Source organism: Corvus kubaryi, unplaced genomic scaffold, assembly GCF_017639235.1.
Source record: "Corvus kubaryi isolate FWS band 111438036 unplaced genomic scaffold, C.kubaryi_AGA036_p1.0 37270, whole genome shotgun sequence".
In the NCBI taxonomy this organism is placed as follows: domain Eukaryota; kingdom Metazoa; phylum Chordata; class Aves; order Passeriformes; family Corvidae; genus Corvus; species Corvus kubaryi.
The window spans coordinates 4,628,082-4,646,201 of NW_024581083.1; the positions used below are offsets into that span (position 1 = coordinate 4,628,082).

General features: G+C 37.6%; 1 protein-coding gene across 5 annotated transcripts in view; it reads left to right on the forward strand.

Moving 5' to 3' along the window:
- Positions 1–18,120, forward strand: part of GABRB2 (gamma-aminobutyric acid type A receptor subunit beta2) — a 154,635-nt gene that overhangs the window by 70,284 nt on the left and 66,231 nt on the right. For all 5 annotated transcript variants that reach the window (XM_042025438.1, XM_042025437.1, XM_042025436.1 and 2 more), the window contains one exon: positions 11,676–11,758. In XM_042025438.1, coding sequence (XP_041881372.1) covers positions 11,676–11,758 — 83 coding nt within the window. The remainder of the gene's footprint in view (positions 1–11,675; positions 11,759–18,120) is intronic.

Here is an 18,120-nt window from a genome sequence, read left to right on the forward strand (position 1 = left end):
AAAAGGGTTAATCTCACCTCAGCCTTGCAGCTGGAATGTTGCTTATCGAAGGGGAGAGGGGGGAGAGCCGAGCCTCTAGAGCTGCCCACAAGCAGGGCTGTTGGGGAGGGCCCGGGTGGAACAGCAGGGCATGGGCTGGGCCCGCTGGCCCCACACGAGGCCTGCAGCCACCTGTCCCAGCACCGGAAACGAGAGAGAGCTGTGGGGGGTTTGTCTATTCTTAAGTGTGGATCACAGAGGCGGTCACAAATTTAAGTGACTTAAAGAATTGTCCATATTCAAACTGGCCAGCTGATAGGTTCTGTCAGGTCATGGGGAAAACTGTAGGGACTCCTTTGTGAGTACATCACTTCCAAGACCATGCTAGCTAACCCATGACAGAATAAAATATACAGAATAAGCTTGTTCATATTTTTCCCATGTCAGACCTATCCTAAAGCATTTATATGACTAAGAAGTACCTTTTTTTCCTGACTCCCCATTACAGCATTTTATATAAAAAATCATCTGTAGGTGTTTTTCTTGTCTTTTTTTTTCCCCTCTCTGCAGAAGCCTTACCTAAAGTCATTTGATGTTAATAGAAATTTGTCATTTGAAACCTATTTGCTGTGAATTAGGCCTAAAAATATCTCCTAAATCTTTATTAATTTCCTCGATTAAATGCTGTTCACATGGAAATATTTGTTGAGCTGAGATATGTAAATGCAATTCAAACAGGTGATTTGTTCAAGACAGCTTAAACAGCCTCAAATCCAGCTGATAATCGGGCAGAAGTCCCACTGGCACTCTGGACACACAGGGCTCAAGTGAAGGGTGTAGAACTTTATATCCCTAGAGGTTAATTCTTAGTGTGCACATATAGGATGATTTACATACATTTCTCTTTCATCTGTGCTTTATAGATAATAATTTAATACAAATCATCAAATAAATTGGAACCATTTTTAAGAATTCTGGTAGTCATTTTAAGTGACTGATTTCTATAAATTCAAAATATTGTTCTGGAATACCCACTATCTGTGTTTGTACTGTCCATCTTTGCCACATCTTATTTACTCTTTGCAGAATTTGGTGTCCTGCTTGCTCTACATGGACATCTGCTTAGGTAACTTGTAGGATTAAATATAAGGGCTAGAACTTTAAATAAAGTAAAATAAATAATACATATTTTAAAAAATATTAATTAACAGTATATTCTACAGAATAAATGATGTGATATCCTCGATACAACCAAAACAAATCTTCTGGAAATAAAAAACATGACTGAAGCAAAATGAGGCAATTCAAAAGCAATTAGCAGCAGAGTTGCTTGTACTTTTTTGTTTGTTAATACTGCCTCCTGCCCATTTACTAGTGCAGTGTCAGCCTTTCTGCAGATCATGGCAAGCAGGAGAGGAGGAGTGGTTCAGTTCTAACAGAAAGTAAAAAAGTGAGAGAGGTAGTTGAAAGTAGTCTGTAATTGGCCACATTGGAATAAAAGATTTGAATCTTAATTGAAGTTGTGACACTGAAATTATTAGTTCTGTCTTAAAAATGTCTTTATCCCACCCCCTGCAGTTTTGTGAGGTCTCAATATCTGATGCTTGTAATGAGCTAAGATACTTGGATCTACAGGTCTTGCAGTTCTGTACTTGTGCAAGAGAACGTGTGAAGTACTACCTATATGGTGCAGCCTTAACCCCAGTAGCAAAACTAAATTTTATTATAGGTATATTTTTTGGCCTTTGGTTGGATTTTTTTTCCCATATTCTTGATATCTAACTACTTGGAGTGCTGTTGACCCATTAAATTTCTCCCTGTTTTAGGGAAAAATGCTTCCATTCCTAAGTGATAAAACTCAACACTGTTCAGTAATCACTACTCTATGGACGTAACAGTTGCTGCAAAAGAGCCATTAAAACCTTCCCCCAAGGACTTGTCTGTAATTTTACAGTGACTCTTTTAATTCTGTGAGATGTTCTAGGTTGTTATGTATTATGTCAGTTGTACCACTCTAATATCTGGAAATAGGCCCTTGGTGCTGCTGTGTAGACACTCTTAAGGGCATGAATTAAATACAGTTTTAAAAACTGGCCAATCATCTGTGTGCAGTGTGTGTGATCTGCTGACACCAGAGCTGTGGAAAAAAAAAGAATAATTCAGTCCAATTATACTTATTACTTTTTTGCAGTCATATGATGGTGACTTTTTGCAATAAAAAGTAGAACAAAACCACTTGGGGTAAGATGATAGGTTTGTTGACAGCAGTTTTATTGTTTATTATAACAGCTACAGGAATCAGTAAATCCAATGATGTAAGAAAATTAGATAAAAACAGTGGTAAAAAGATTCTTAGGAATGAAACTATAGATCAGTGCTAGGTATTAATTGGGGTCTTGTGACATTAACACTGCAGTCAGCTTCCTGTTCTCTGTGTTAAATCTAAAAATTGACTTTGGTGATGAAGTAGTGAAGTACAGTTCAGGAATTATTAGTAATGAAGATTTGTGTAAAATCAAGGGTAAAAAACTTGGTGAGATGTCATGCTTCCCAATCACTGACACCCAACCTTGTTAGCCTGTTTGGCAGGGACTGAATATGGCATTTGGCTGCAAAAACCCCCTGAAAATACAGGTGCAGGGATAAGCCCTAAAAGTCAGAAAGAGCATTCATCAAGTATGATTAAGGAGCATGTGGTATTTGTGTTGATATGTATATATATGTGTGTGTATATTATGAATATATATATATTCATAACGTGTATACAATAATATACTGTGAATATATATTATTATGACTATATATATGAAAATATATATTAATATATTATAAATGTATTTCTATTGCTTGTCACTCATGATGAATATGAACATAAAATGGAATTAGTAGTGTGTGCTGGTATGGCTGCAGAGTTGAATTGTTCTGTGTGTTTCAAAGCTATTTTTGTTCTTTTTAAATCATGCTTTCATATATTTTGAGATCCACTGTATACAGGAAGACAGATACTTCTAAGTATTTCAAAACAGGGTTCCCATTTTCCTCTGAGTTGAGTCCTGAAAGATGTGGGGTTTAAAGTATTGCGTTATGAATCTTGCAGTCAAAAGAAAGGGGCAGGAGATGGGGGAAGCCGGTTTTTTATTGTTTCCTTTTAAAAGCTTTTACACAGCCCCTGGAGATGCTGATAAGTTGAGGATATGCAATCATGCTTGCAGTTAGTATTATGTGCATTGGCTTTGTAAATGCAAGATAAATGTAGTATGGACAGTCTCATTGTCACTGAAATATAATATCCCTTATGCTACTTTCTGTTTTACCAGTAGCAATGAGATACACATATATATACACACACACATTTTTATGCAGTGTAGAATTTTTGCTTTAAAAAATCTGCTGTGGACATCACAACCTACCCATGGACTTCACCACCCCCATCCTCTTATTGCCACAGGGGGATGAAGCATTATGACCTACTAACTAAAAATAATAGTCATTCAATAAAATTAAAAGCAAACTGAGACAATAGTGTCAGCGTGCTAATCTACGCTACCCAATGGTAGCGTAATACATTAGTGTAGTAGACATGAAGTCTGAGGGCTGTACTTCAGATGCTTTGGAGCGTAAAGATCACGTATGTTATTTGTGTTCTGCCTTTACTGACAGTTGATATTACAGTGATATTTGAAAGGATGTCAGTAGGGTAAAATTATGTATTTGGGTACGTGTCTCTTACTCTGTCCTAAGTATCCGAACTAAGCTGAAATATTTATTTGCAAAGCCAGAGATATTTATCTTATGTCAATAGTCAATTAAAAGGATATTTGGGTTATTTTACTGAATGATTACTGGAGATTTAATCAGTTTGTGCAATAGCAGGACAAAAACGGATAGTTTCTCTTTCTCTTTTTTGCTTGTGGCACTGTTTTAAGCCTGCAAGATGCATGAGGGGAGAGGGCAGGTGGGAACAGAGGAAATTTTGGCTACATCATTCTCCTGATGAGCTTAGCAACTGCATGTGCTTCCAGCTCTCATGGGAGATGTTTTAAAAAATAAAATTATTTTCTACAGCTGTTTGATAGTGGCTCACCTCTCAGGTAGAGAATGAAAGAGGATGTGTTACCAGAGGTAAGGAGATGCATTTTGCCATAGCACTTTGTGGCAAGTAGAGAGCACATTACAACAGTAGTGGGTGAGGTGGCTGTGCTGCAATGGATAAGGTTGCTCATGATGCGCTTCCCTGCGACACAGATCTGTGTGGCTCTTACTTTGAGAGGTCACTTGGCATGCTGTGTTTTTGAGTATCTGGTGAATGACAGTTTGTTTTGAGACCTGTTCAGGTAGTAAGAAATGGGAGAACATTATCCTCTTTGAAATCAGGAAAAGCAGAACCAGGAAAAAAAAAAATGTACATCTGCATAAGACTTGGTCATGGATAGAGGTGGCCTAAGGTGACGCTCTCTAGAAAGTTTCGGTAAATGGGACACTCAAGACATCCTGGGCAATGGTGGTAACTCCAAGGCACCAGTGTTAGCACATAATGATGTAGTTGCGGATCTACTTGGAGGAGGATTTTTCCCTTACTCATTTTCTATCATGGTGAGCAACTCACCCATGGCTGTGTGTACCACATCACTTTGACATGCTACTTAAATAGTTTCTGATGCATTTCGGGGAAGGTCAGGTTGCCTATAGATAGAAAATAGAAGAAGAAATTAAGAAAAGGCGAGTAAACACTTCATTACAAGCTCTGGTGAAGTTCTGTCAGAGCAGAGTGAAGAAGAAAGCAATTGCGTGTTTGAGCTTTTCTTTTTTGCTAGAATTGCAAAGGTATATAGTAGATTGTCTAATGGGGGAAAAGGCTTAGAAAGTAAATGGTCTAATAGAAATCCTACACGGAGGCAGTGCAACTGTCTTTGCATTCCAGTCTGTGTGGATAAGTTTCTAATAAAAACTGAGTTAGGAAGTAATAACCTGTGTCTGGTATTCTACTATGCTTCTTACAGCTCACCTTCATGCTGACTCTTAACTGTCTCCCTGTTTGATTGTTTTTAAAGTGTGACTCCTGTTTTAGGACAGGGAGAATTCATTTTACTTTTGTCTTGGTGTTTTGTAAGAATTTTATGGGTTACTGCTTTATTGTAAAGGTAGTTGAAAGAAACTTAATAATTTCAAGTGTGTGCTATAGGGTTTTTTACTGACTTTTTCCCACCTTTTTGGATCTGAGAGTAATTCTGCTTATTAAGACTCCACCTACATTTATTATTTCTATTGGCCTTTTCCTGTGGGAAGAGCTGTCTGACTCACAAAAGCCAGAAGAATGGGAGCTTTGGGCTCTTATATTACACTTCCATAAGAATTACTAAATAAGCTGCAATCATAAAACTTCTTACTGAAGATTGTTTTGACTTCCACATTAATTTTTAACTCAAGTAGAACTTTTTTCCTCCGGAGCAGTGAAAATACCTTCCACTCAATTTCCTGGAACAAACAAATAACGGGTAATATTCTCAGTTGGTGGTATTTTGTGAGAAGGGAGGATTTTGCAGAAATCAAATACGCAGAAATCAAATACACAGAAACCGTGGATTAAAAACATAATGAAGTGACTGCAGTTTCTGTGTGAGCTCATTATGCAGAACACAAGCTCCTCACTAACAGAGGGAAGTGCAGGTTGTGTCAGCATCACTGGCATCTCCATGGAAGTCAGTTTCCAGGAACCAGCAGTTGCTGGAGGTTGGCTCCTGCAGATGTTTTGGAGGAGAGGGTTGCTATCTTCTAAGACCCATGCAACAGAACATTCAGACACAGGTCCTGGGGTGAAACAAGACACTGTTCTTCGAAAGATGGACATTGGGCTACTGTAGTTGTCACTCTGTTAAGGCTTGTAAAAGTAGCCTGTAGGCAAAGTTCATATTATTTTACCAATGATAATTTGTACTTCCCTATTTCTGTGTTTTTAGAGGCAATATTACCTGCACAATTAGTGCTTTGAAGCAGTGCATATTTTGTGGAGAAATTTTTCTCTAGGTCTTCAGTTAATTAGGAACAGTATCTTTATGTTCCTGGAGTAAAAATTGTTAATGTGGGGTACATTTACAGTCCAATGTACTCCTTAGAGATAATGATTTTAGGCAGTGAGAAATTATTAAAAACTCACCCACCAAATTCATATATCTCCTTGGAAAGTTCTAGCTCTCTTCCATAGTTTGAGAGAGTCTGTATTTAATGTGATATATATCAGAACAACTGGTTTAAAGGTGTTTTGTATATATGATTTATTTTATTCAGTGTGACTTTGATGGTAACAACATAAATTTTTAAGCAAAAGAAAGTGAAATCATGCACTTTTTATTTCAATGCTGACATTATTTGAGTGAAGTAGCAATGTAATTTTCCCAACCAGAATAAGAAACAAATATTTTTTGCAAAATATTTGATAGTAAGACTTTCACGTTTTCAGTGATGGTTAGTAAAGCAAAAGGACTAGGAACTCTGGATAAGTGGAGGAGATGTACTAACTCTTTATTCCAAGGTTGTTTGTTTCATACTACTCACCATGTTCATATTGTTTCATTTTCTTTAAGTCCTGTAGTATTTTAGCATTCTCCCTTTTATTTATTTCTTTTGAAAGGGAGAAGTGAAGTGAATGCTACAAGGCAAGGATACATTTCTCAGTGATAAAATATTAAAATTATGAAGTGCTCCTCTGAGCTCTTCTGCCATGTTATATAGGTGTTATTTTCTAGAGAAGAACATACTACTTCAGAGAAAGGTTTGAATAAATTCAGTCTAAAGCTGAGGTTATTGTAGCAGAAGATTTTACTGCAGAGTGATCTGTGCTTTTTGCAAGGATTTAAATTATGAACATGATGTTATGGCTGAATATTGGACATAGTGACAGGATTGTATGCTATCTCACTTAAAGAACAATTTATAGAGCTACATTTATAGCAGTATAGCAGACAATGGAATGTAACAGAACTCTGCAACAAAATTCTAATTTTTCTGTGACAGAATTCTTTTACCATTAAATAAGAGCCAAATTCTCTGGTTTGCCATTACTCTTTGCTGCTGGCATGCAGATGCACAATAGGCTGTACTTCAGCAGAGAAATGCAGAACATCTTCCCAAGAAAGATCAGAGGCATGTAGATTTTAGTTTCCTCTTAAGAATCTGGTATGCTTCTTTTACCAGCAATCTCAACAACAAAACTTAATGAGGTCGAAGTTTCTGTGTGGGTTCTGAATCCCTGTGTTTTATCAGTTACAGAAGTTTTTTTCTCTCTTGTATTACATTTAAATAATGCTTTAGTATCATATCATTCATAATCTTGGCTTGTATTACAGTTATGCCTTCCAGCTTTGACAAACGTACTTAGTGCTTTCAGAGAACACCTTACTGTCCAAGCACACTACAGAAACAAGAGGAAAATATTTACATGTTAATAACATGTAGGTAACAAGATAACAAGTCCCAAATGGAGTAAGAAAAGTGAGCTGTTGGCACTTAGGTTGGAATACTCAGGAAATGTTGAAGGGGTAGTGTTAGAAGAGAGCATATTACAGATTCTGGGTAGCATGTGCTTATCATTTCATCTCAAATAGAGACATCGACATCAATAAAACAGCTGTTCTTTTTTTCCTATAAAACTACACTGAGAAACTAGATGCTGTTTACAGTTGGAAGATTATAGCTGATGAAAGATTCAGTAGCTGAATGTTTAGATTTAATGTTGAATTTTTAGAAACATCACTATTGTTTGGAGCTTGCTACAGCCAACTCTTACCCTATGATCATACAAGGGAAGCTTTTCTGAGAATAAGCAGAAGGAGGAAAAATTCTGTGAACTCTCTAATTAGCAATAAATTCATTTTATTTAAAAGTAGATCTGTTAGTATGTCTAACAACCTTGACATATGTTTAAATCCAGTATTATCATCCAGGAGAGAGATTTATCCCACTGATGTTTTGTTCCCAGAATTTCCAGGTATTTGAAATTGGTTCTGCTGGCTGCTGCTGTCATAGGTATTTCCAACTGTCATGCAGGAGGACTTTTTCCAAGAAGTGAAGGTGAACAGTGGGTTTAGCTGCAGTACATTATGTCAGTAACTAATTTAGAGAGTTCCTGACTCCCAGTCACCGCACACAGAGAATTCTTACGAAGTCCTTGATGAAGACATTCAGTCTGTTGTCCCTGTGAGCTCTTTGGATTGCTCCTGATGTTGCTAATGGGGAGTCAGCTTTCTGAAGCAGAATTTTATACTGCTTTCAACAGGATATATGTGCATACGTTTAGAGAAACAATTAGTCTTTGTATTTTCCTGGGCTTCAGCTCTGTCTTTGACTCCATAGGATCATGATCTGTTAGAGCTAGTATAGGAGAGAAGGGTGTTAGAGAGTTCTTGTACTACCACTGTACTCAGGAGATCTAACTGAAATTGTCACCATCTTGCTCATTGTTTCTGTGTGTCTGTAAACCTGTAATTAAAGGTCAGGCCTGCTTCCTTCCAGGGCAGAGATAAATATCTCTTACTGCTTATTCTCCACAGCTTTGCAAAGCCGTTGCAGCTCCAAGAGGGAGTTGGATTCTGTCCATTCCCACATGTCATTAGCATTGCTCTCCTGTCTTCCAGTGCTGTTTTTTTCTTCACTGGTGATGTCAGAACTGTTTAAGTTTCTATTTTGAATTTCAAATCCCACTTGAACTTGTCAGAAAAGCAAAATCTATAGGATTTTGAAAAACTGTTCTGCGTAGAACTCAAACATAAGAACTAATAGCCCTTCTGGGATAGTATTATAATACAGGTATTATATTCTGCCTCACTTTAAGTTTCGAAGTGTTTAAAAAGTTCTTTATGGCCTTCACATGTGAAAGAAGTAGTGCCAATTTCCAGCTCTTATCTGAATCACAAAACCTCCCCAAAGATTTGGAGGTGAACAGATTCTTCAGCTTTCTCAGAAATAATAATTTATCTGAATTATTTTGAATTATTGATGGCAAACTTTACTTTCCATGCAAGTCAGTTGTGGTGCAGATTTTTTGCAATGTTAAAAGTCAGTATTAACAAGTGTGCTTGTTTTAACACATGAAGTTTTCTCTAGGTCTACTTCATAATACTTTATTTAGTCAGTTGAGTGGTGCTTCAGGGTTTGTTTTTTGTGCTTCATCAGTCTACACTCAAAATACAGCTCATAAAAGAGGAAGATGAAAACTTATTTTTGTTGTTAGGAATCATAAAATATCACAAGGTTTCTCTTTCTTTAGCAACAGATGAAAAGATTAGTGTATGAGAGAGACAGTTCTGTGATGTGTTTCATTTCATGTGGTGCTTCTCTGAGTCCTGTTATTCTGTATCATCCCTAATGACTGCCGTGCCTTGAGTCACAGTGTTGTTTTTTTAAAACCTTTCACTTTTTCATTGTTTGTTCTCAAGGTTACATCATGCAAAGTAAAATATTATATTTTTTGCACTAGTACAGGCTGTATAAAAAATATTTCTAATCCTTCTGTGAAAATTGAAACAGCTCTGCTCTGGGGGAAAGGCTTTGGGCCTGTTTCAAGTATTCCCAACTTCTAAACTGAACTGCTGTTTCTTCCTCTGTCTGAAAAGGTGTGGGTCATGTCTCTTGCCTTTAAAAGTATTCCAAGGTGGTAATTCTTCCACTCTCTTGCTTTGGTAATTTGATTTACATAATCACCATGAATTGCAAACCACTAAGAATTATCCAAAGGTAGTTTTGTTGTTTAAATAATTATGAAGATGAAAGAACTTTTTCTACTTTACTATAAATGTGAAAAGTCAGGCTAAAAATATGAGAGAGGTATGAGGAGAGGAAAGGACAGACTTCTGATTTTATTTCAGTGGATTTGCATTATGACTAAGAAGGAACAAGCAAGTTGAATTAAATACATTATTCAAAACTTCTGTTTTGGCTTGATTAAGTCTCTGCTCTACCTATAATTTTCCTTACTGTGTCACTTTACATTCAGGTGAGGTAGGGCATTGTGTCTTTTAATGATTCGCTAATGTTCCCTACAGAGCTTTTATCCCCGATGTCTGCAGCCTTTGGCCCCTCTGGTCATTTTTTTTGCACCGAAAAATCCTACAGAAATGTGTGAGAATTTTGAGTTCTCCACTCCATCAGAGTGAACAGACACTTTGCTGAGGGTAGCATGGGCTGGGGGTTGTCTCTGTGTCAAACCCCTGGATCCAGCAGACTCTCGTAGGAAGTATTTAGTGAAGAGAAAGCTATGAGAAAACTTAGTAGTAAGCCAGGTTAGCTTTTACCACAATTCTTTACTGCATTTAAACCTTGGCTGTAAGTCTGTGCTCTGCCTTTTCCTTTGTGAACTACTGAAACTCTTGTAAAACTGCTGACTATAATATACAGGTAGCTATGGAAATAACTGAGGAAATCAAAACAACAAACCTCCCCACAAAAAAAGCCAAACATAACCCAACAAAAAACATGAGCTGTAATTTTTTTCTGGTCTCACTATACCTTTCTTGAAGTTTGCCCCAAAATAATCAGTCTTACATTGATACTGGAACAGGGCAATTTCTTTGATTTTTCTTTAAATTTAAAAATAAGGAAACAAGTATGAACTGCCAAGAGGTTTTTTTTACCAATATGTGCTGCTGCTTGCTCCATTTGCATTTCATAGAAACGCACATGTATTCCCCAGCAGTCTGATTTTGTTGAAAGCTGGAAGGGTTTCACTAAGAGGAGCCATAGGAGTCTTTTCCCTCTGCTTTTCTACCACTCCAAAAAGCTTTCTTGTGAAGCATCTCTGATAACACACACTGATTAAAAACATATTTTCCAAAACAATTCTGTGAATACCCCTGTATGGAATGAGGAAAGAACGTGGTGCCAAAAAATGTTCCTCTTCCCCAAGAGACCAATACAGTAGGATAGCAAGGATACTTACGAAGATTCTTAAGTGCCTTGTAGAAATAGTTGCTAGTGAATTTTGAGTGAATTTTGACCAGGCAACTGTAATTTTCTGCCACTAATGAACACTTTTTAGGTATTCAAGGAGAAAAAATAAGATCTATCAAAGGAAAGAGTTCTCTGAAGTCTTTTTGTCAGAACAAAGAATGTACAAGAAGTTTTTAAACTGTTCTTGAATATTCTAAATATCTAGTATGAAAGGCCAGTAGTAAACTTCATGCATGAGACAGGATTTTGAGAAGGAAAGTGTTGGTCACCCAATCTCTCATTAATGCCTTGGAAAGACATTGATCCTGTAATGTCTTAGTTTTTGCATATACTGTAGGCACTCCATCTAGTCCATCTTGGTCCCATTGTGGAGATCATCATCTTGGATTTTACGATTTGAGCTAATTCATTTGGTCAGTCTTTCAGCTTGAAGAAAGCTTGTACAATGCTGCTCTCAATGTCCAATGCTCTCATTTTTTTAATGGTGTGGAAGCAGATTCCCCAGGTGCTTTGGCCACTCAGCTGTACTTTAAACACAGCAGAAAATACTTGTGTTGAGGGGAAGCTGTGCATGACCACAGGCTGGGATAACCTTCCTGAGACAGCAATAGTTACAAGCAAGCAGCAGACATGGTATTCAACCAAACCAGGCAGAGCATTATTTATGTGGAAATACAGCTTCTTCTTTCAACAAAGTGTGATCAAGGAAAGATTGGAACAAGGCATATTAACAAACTCTTCTCTTTCCTTCCCAGAATTACGACAACAGCTGCTTGTATGATGGACCTGCGGAGATATCCACTGGATGAGCAAAACTGCACGCTGGAGATTGAAAGCTGTAAGTACTTCTGCAAATCCTACTTATTCTGTGGTCAACTGCTTCAGAGGTTTTATTTTTGTCAGGTTCTGTTTTTTTCAGGTTTTGTTTGGGGTTTTTTTTTACATGCTACTAACCCAGTTGTCTTTCTGTCTGATGATGTTTAGATCCTTGTAAACACGTGAAAAAAGTAGCTTTCCAGATGGAATTTGTGGCACAAGGATTAGCAAAAGTTATTCTGTGTTTTGATGGACAATTTACAGCTTTAAAAGTCTCATTCAAATGCCTTGTTGGAGTTCATGTGAGGAGCACAAGGATTATTATCAGTTCTTTATCCTCCTTTACTGCTGAACTGTGTGGCAGCTTGTTTCCATTTATAAACGAAGGCAAGAGGTTAGAATTGTCCTTGAAATAGGTGTTTTGTGGGTTTTTTCCTAACCACTGTGCTGTAGTTAAAATTTCAATGCATGTAAACATATATACTGATTTAATGGCTGGTGTCTATTGAACTTTTTATATAAACAAAACTTGTGAAGTAAAACCTCTCTTTTCTCTGAAAAAGATTCATGATCACTTTTATAATGACAATATTGCAAGCACATTGACACTCTAATTAAGATTATATCAGCACTTTTAAGATTACTGTCACATTTTAATATACAGTACACAAGTATGTGTATTTTTAAAATAACTTCTGTATTATGAAATATGTGGTATTTCAATGTTTAATTTGTGCTCCAGTCTGGTAAGAACTTGGTACAGCTGAACTTCTGTTTGAGAAAGCATTTAAGAATATGCTTTACATTTGTGTCCAAATTTCATTCATTTTACTGGAATTTACATATATGCTAAAATTCTTGTGACACTGTTGCCTGAAATAATTTCTATGCATAAGTAAGCAGAGTGATACTATCATTAAAATTCTGTATACTGATATTCACAAGCAGCAAATGTAGTGATGGACTTTGCTCTGAGAGTGGATAAAATCTAGTTTGTTTGGGATCTTTTTGTAGCTCAGTATAGAATTTCCATTGATAGCATTTGATTCAGAATGCCATACCTGCAGCCAGCTATTATACAACCAGTATATAGGTGGCATATATATAGGCTGATTATAATGTGTGAGAAAACTATTGGCATAATTCAGGCTTACAGAGACTTTTATTGAGAAAGTTTTTGCTGTAACAGTGTCTTTTAATTGTTCTTGCAGCAAGGACCTCCTATTTTTCTATTTTCCAATTGTGTGTGTAAGGTGGAAAGCTGGAGAGTCAAAGGAAATCCTTTCTCTCTGTTCACAGCATTGTTTAAATGGCCAACATGGTCTTGCCATTTCTCTGCATTGCTAAGATGACTAAGTCTTATTGGGATTCACAAACTAGTTATCCCATCTTTCATCCTTTCACAACCCACTGTGGAAAGTATTCACAGGAAATACCTGCCAGGTCAGTCCTTATGAAAAGCAGAAAATTATGTCTCTACTTTTCAGTGAGAGCACTTGTTCTCATTCAGACTTAGAATGTGGGACTTGTAAATTGAAATTTCCCTTTCATCTGTTTTGGAGTAGAGGTTTGGTGCAGATCACTTATCTTTCAAGAAACAATCCTAAACACCGAGGTATTGAGCTCTCAAATTGTTGTTCCACTTGGTATGAAAACTTAATGCTCGTTATATCATAAGAAAGTGTAGGTGTTGAATTTACCACAGAAGTTGGGATGCCTGGAACAGAGGTCATTTGTGAATTTGTGAGCTCTGTTGCAGCATCGCAAAGGTAAAATGAATTTAAATCAGGATACTGCATGTAGCCAGCCTATCTTTCATGGCAATAATAAAGTCCACTAAAGAATGTGGATAAAGTAACACTTGAACTGTGTTTTGAAGCACAGTCACGCTGCTTTAGAAAATGATTGGTCTTCATAAACATCATTCTGTCCTGATGAAAACCTGTCTGTCTACTCTTTGTGAATCACTTCAGGTAAAAATGCTGGTAGGTAGATGGGCAGGGTGAATAAAATTGAAAGTAACTTTCCAAGTCATTCAATGCAGGTGCTGGAGTCATAATCACTTCTAAAAAGTGGTTGAGCTGCATGCCTGAATAAGATTGGTTTCTTGCCCTACTGATCCTGTTGGATGCCTGTTTCACCACTGCTTTCTTGTAGTGATTAGGTATTCTATAAATTCTATCCCAAGTGTTTTCTTCCCTATGAAGGTGTGAAATTAATATTCACTGCTTGGGCCTACAATTTTTTTTTAATTCAGTGTCTTCCCTAGCTTTCCTGGGACCTTCATAACACATTTAATGAAAACACTGATAGTTTCTCATAGAATTCATTTCATGAAACTGAATATTTCAGTCTTTTTTAGCTTTCTCATGCAGGAGTGTGTTAAGAGAAATGCAGAACTGGCATTAGTTCTTCATTAGGAATAACTAGTACCTTAAATAGTGTCCCAGATGAAATCCATATTACACTATGGCATTAATCCTGCCCTTCTTCAAAGAGCCCTCTCTGCTTTTCTGCTTCTCTGCTTTCTGAATATTACAGGTGAGAGTCTTTTCTGCAACAGTACAGTAAGGTCTCCCTTCCTCACTCATTTTCCAGCAGTGGGTTCTTCATAGCTTTTCAAAGAATTTTTTTGCATAGTGCTAACATGACTTGGCATTTCATAACACTGTTTACATCAGTCAATGTTCTTAATATTGCTACAGTCCTCAAGGTTATCCAAGTCTTGTTATATTTGTTCTGATCATCCTCAGTCTTAAAAATGCCTGCAGATTTTGTTTCATTAGAAATTTCATTAACACACAAATACTAAAGAATATTAATGTCAAGAAGAAAGAGCTTTGCTTATAGTCGTTCTCTGTATTAAGCATGACCTTCCAGTGCAGTACAATTTCCTACATACCTTTTACATATCTATATTGTCTTTTCTTAGTTAGTCTTATACCAAATACTTCTGAGAAATCCAGTTCAGATATACTTTGTTTAAAAAAGGAGTTATTTATTGTCAAGTCAGGTCATTTGAGTTGTAATGAGAGAGTTTTATTCCATTTCAATGCATGTTAATGTCTCTGAAGTCCTTCCATGCTTTCTCTGCTTCCTCCTTCCTTTCCTCCCCTCATCCTCTTACTGATGCCAGAGTTGAATGCCTTCTTAAATCCCTGAGCTGCTTTTTTTTTCATGTCATAGTGTTCACTGAAATTTTCACCAATATAAAGTTTTTGTTAACCTAGATTTACATAAGTCTAGATTAATTTGCAAAGTAGAAATTCTCGTGGAAAAGGGTCGTATATAAAATATAAAACATTACATAGATGGGGGTGATTATCATCTATTAAGATACAATAGAGAGCATTTTTCCTATTTCAGTCTAGGACAGTCCTAGTGAGATGCTGAAAGTGTAAGAGAGGACTATTTCCCACTAGTTCAGAGAGTATCAGTTTTGAGAAATGAAATCCTGGGTTTTTTCCATGTATAACTGGCTACACTCTGAGGTCCTTTAAAGGCAGAAGCTTGTTGAATGTTCAGTTTTGCTAAGATGCTTTTAAAACTGTGGGCTGTCATGTCCAAGGGGGTCTACTCTGAGCTAGTCGTCTTCTCCCTTTCTTTTGTTATTCTCCAACATACTGAACAACAGGGTTGTAATACCAGAGGGAAATCAATTTTCCTATATAGTCATTTTTTAGTTTCCCAACTTGCAGGCAACAGAGGGCTTTTTCCTTTTTAGCTGAATATTGACTTGACTCAGTAAATACCTCTCTGTTCTGTACCCTACCTCTGCCACTGCAGTTTGTATTGCTGAGTTTCTGATGATTCTTGAGAATAATTTTATTTCCCTGCTGTTTCCTGCCTCTCTGGAATTGTAACTGTTGAAAGGAATGTCTCAGCTAATCAACCATAAGACTAGTGAGAGCTCAAAGGCAATAAGAAGTACAAGGGAGTTTGATGAATACTTCATATTCCTATAAACTAATAAAATATCATATTGCACATCCTCTAGCATAACAAATTATTGTGATTCTTTTGAATATTTTTAAATGCAGTTATTCAAGATTCATCTGGTACATCTGGACCTTTGTCCATTTCAATTATGCGGTGCCACATAAAGACAAAAATTTACTTCAATTCCTTCTTCTCTTGTTTCATAATGTGTTTGGCCTAGCTATATTTATGTTATACAGAGGTAAAATTCAGACTCTGCCTTGTGACAGAGGATTTTTTGGAGTTGTTTTTTCCATTTCTTTGTTGCTGTGGAACAAACAAGAATGCACCAAGTTTCTCCTCAGAAGCATATCCTCAGAAACACTTTCCATAGTGTATTAAAGATGTGGCATTAAAGAAGCACACCAAAGCCCTGCTGTTGGAAGCCTTAGCAGACAGGGAGCTCGCCGTGCAGCTATACTGTCCAGGGAAAAGCACTCACAGACAGGTGGGGGAACTGCTTTGTTGATGAATGAGAAATAATTGTTTGCAGGACATTTGATATATGTGAAAGCCTGGGGTGTTTGGAGCAGAAATCGTTAGATTTTTTTTTTCTACTTCATGACAAAACCACCAGAGACGCACACTAGGTTAAAAACTTCCATTGAGTAAGAGAATCTGAAAAAAGCCAGAAACAGAGTCAAAAGAGTATCATTCCTCCCCGTGGCAGTGCAGCCCAGTACCAAACACTTTCTAATCAGATCATCTTCGAAAGCTCATCAACAAGAGAAAGAGAAGTCATCTTTGTGTGCTCAAGGTGACTTTGTGTGCTCAAGGTGACTTTACCAGTACTTTTAAGGCGCTGAAAAGAAATCAAAGCAGCCTTTTGCTGAAGCTTTGAGCACTTTGCAGATGGCTGCTCAGGCAATCGATCAAGGCTGTAATCAGGTCACATGGGACAAATGGTAGAACTCCAGGAGCTGACCAGGCAAGGCTTTTCTGGGTTAGAGGCGAATGTGTTTGATGGCAGGCAAGAAACTCCACCAATCCCCAGGAGTGGGGTGTTCAGTTTATGAGGATACCATGGGAACACGTCACTTTCAACAACTGCACATGACTCTTGGGCCACTGACAGCTAGACTTTTAAAAGCTGTTAATTTTTTTTTCTTCCTTTTATCAAACTTAATGTGTATTCCATCCCCTATCTCTCTTCAGCTGACTCTCTTTTGCATCATGGCCCCTGCAGAGAGGATATTCCTTTATCAGCAGAAGGTGGTCTTGTCAAAGCACACCTTTTTCATCTTGTTCATCCTCTCCATGTTCAGATTTGGATTCTGTGCAAATTCAACCTGTACAGCACTGCGTTTGCAGAAGAAACATGGGTTGTTTAGGAAACAGTGATGAATTCCCCCTATGTCCATTGCCATTTGGGAACCATCAGCTTTAAGTGTGGCTTACTTGGGACAGCTACTTTGTTTTTTATTTGTCGTCAGTAATTTCATCTCAAATATGCTAAAAGAAAAGGTATCATTTCAGTGGCATAAGTTCACTGAAAATGAACAGGAAATCCTTGACTCCTCTTTAGTGTGGAGACAGGATGATTCAGGAAGAGCTAAAATAATCCCCAGCAGTAGATGCTTTTTCTCAGTAGTCTGAAGAGGGGAAGGAAATTTAGACTCACCATCAGTGCATATGATCAGGGTGGGCTGTGTACAAGTGAATCAGTGTTTGTAAGGTTTTGATAACACAGCTGGGGACTTTGGTTGGGCTTTCAGACTGGAGTTCAAATAACACCTGAGATATATTACCCTACGGGTATGCAAGAGGGAAGTATTTTCCTTTTTTCATTATATCTCAGTACATCTTTGCAGCAGCCTCTGCATCCTGGGAGCTCTCATAGCACAAACAAGGTGATATATTGTTTGCAAATGAAGAACAAATTGTGCATGAGTTCTGCAACAGACTCTTAATGCTTTCAAGATACCTGGAGTTAAATCTAAAAGGGAATGCAGTGTACAAATATCTAATCTGTGCCTATCAGCCCAGACCATACCAGCAACAGAGATTTCCACAAAAAATTCATAATTTTAAGTGCTTTTTTTTATTTTCTATCATTCTAGAGTTGAATATGGAAAACATATATAATCATTGTCATAGGTTAGCAAGCTAAGTCTCGGAAGTGATGTTCTTCCTACAGCTTTCTCTATGACCTGACAGAACCTATCAGCTGGCCAGTTTGAATATGGACAATTCTTTAAGCCACTTAAAATTATGACCGCCTCTGTGATCCACACTTAAGAATAGACAAACTCCCCCCCAAGCTCTCTCTCATTTCCGGCGCTGGGACAGGTGGCTGCGGGGCCAGCGGGCCCAGCCCAGGCCCTGCTCAGGCCAGGCTGGGCCAGGCCACGGCTCCAGGATGGGGGGGGGGGGGGGGGGGGGGGGGGGGGGGGGGGGGGGGGGGGG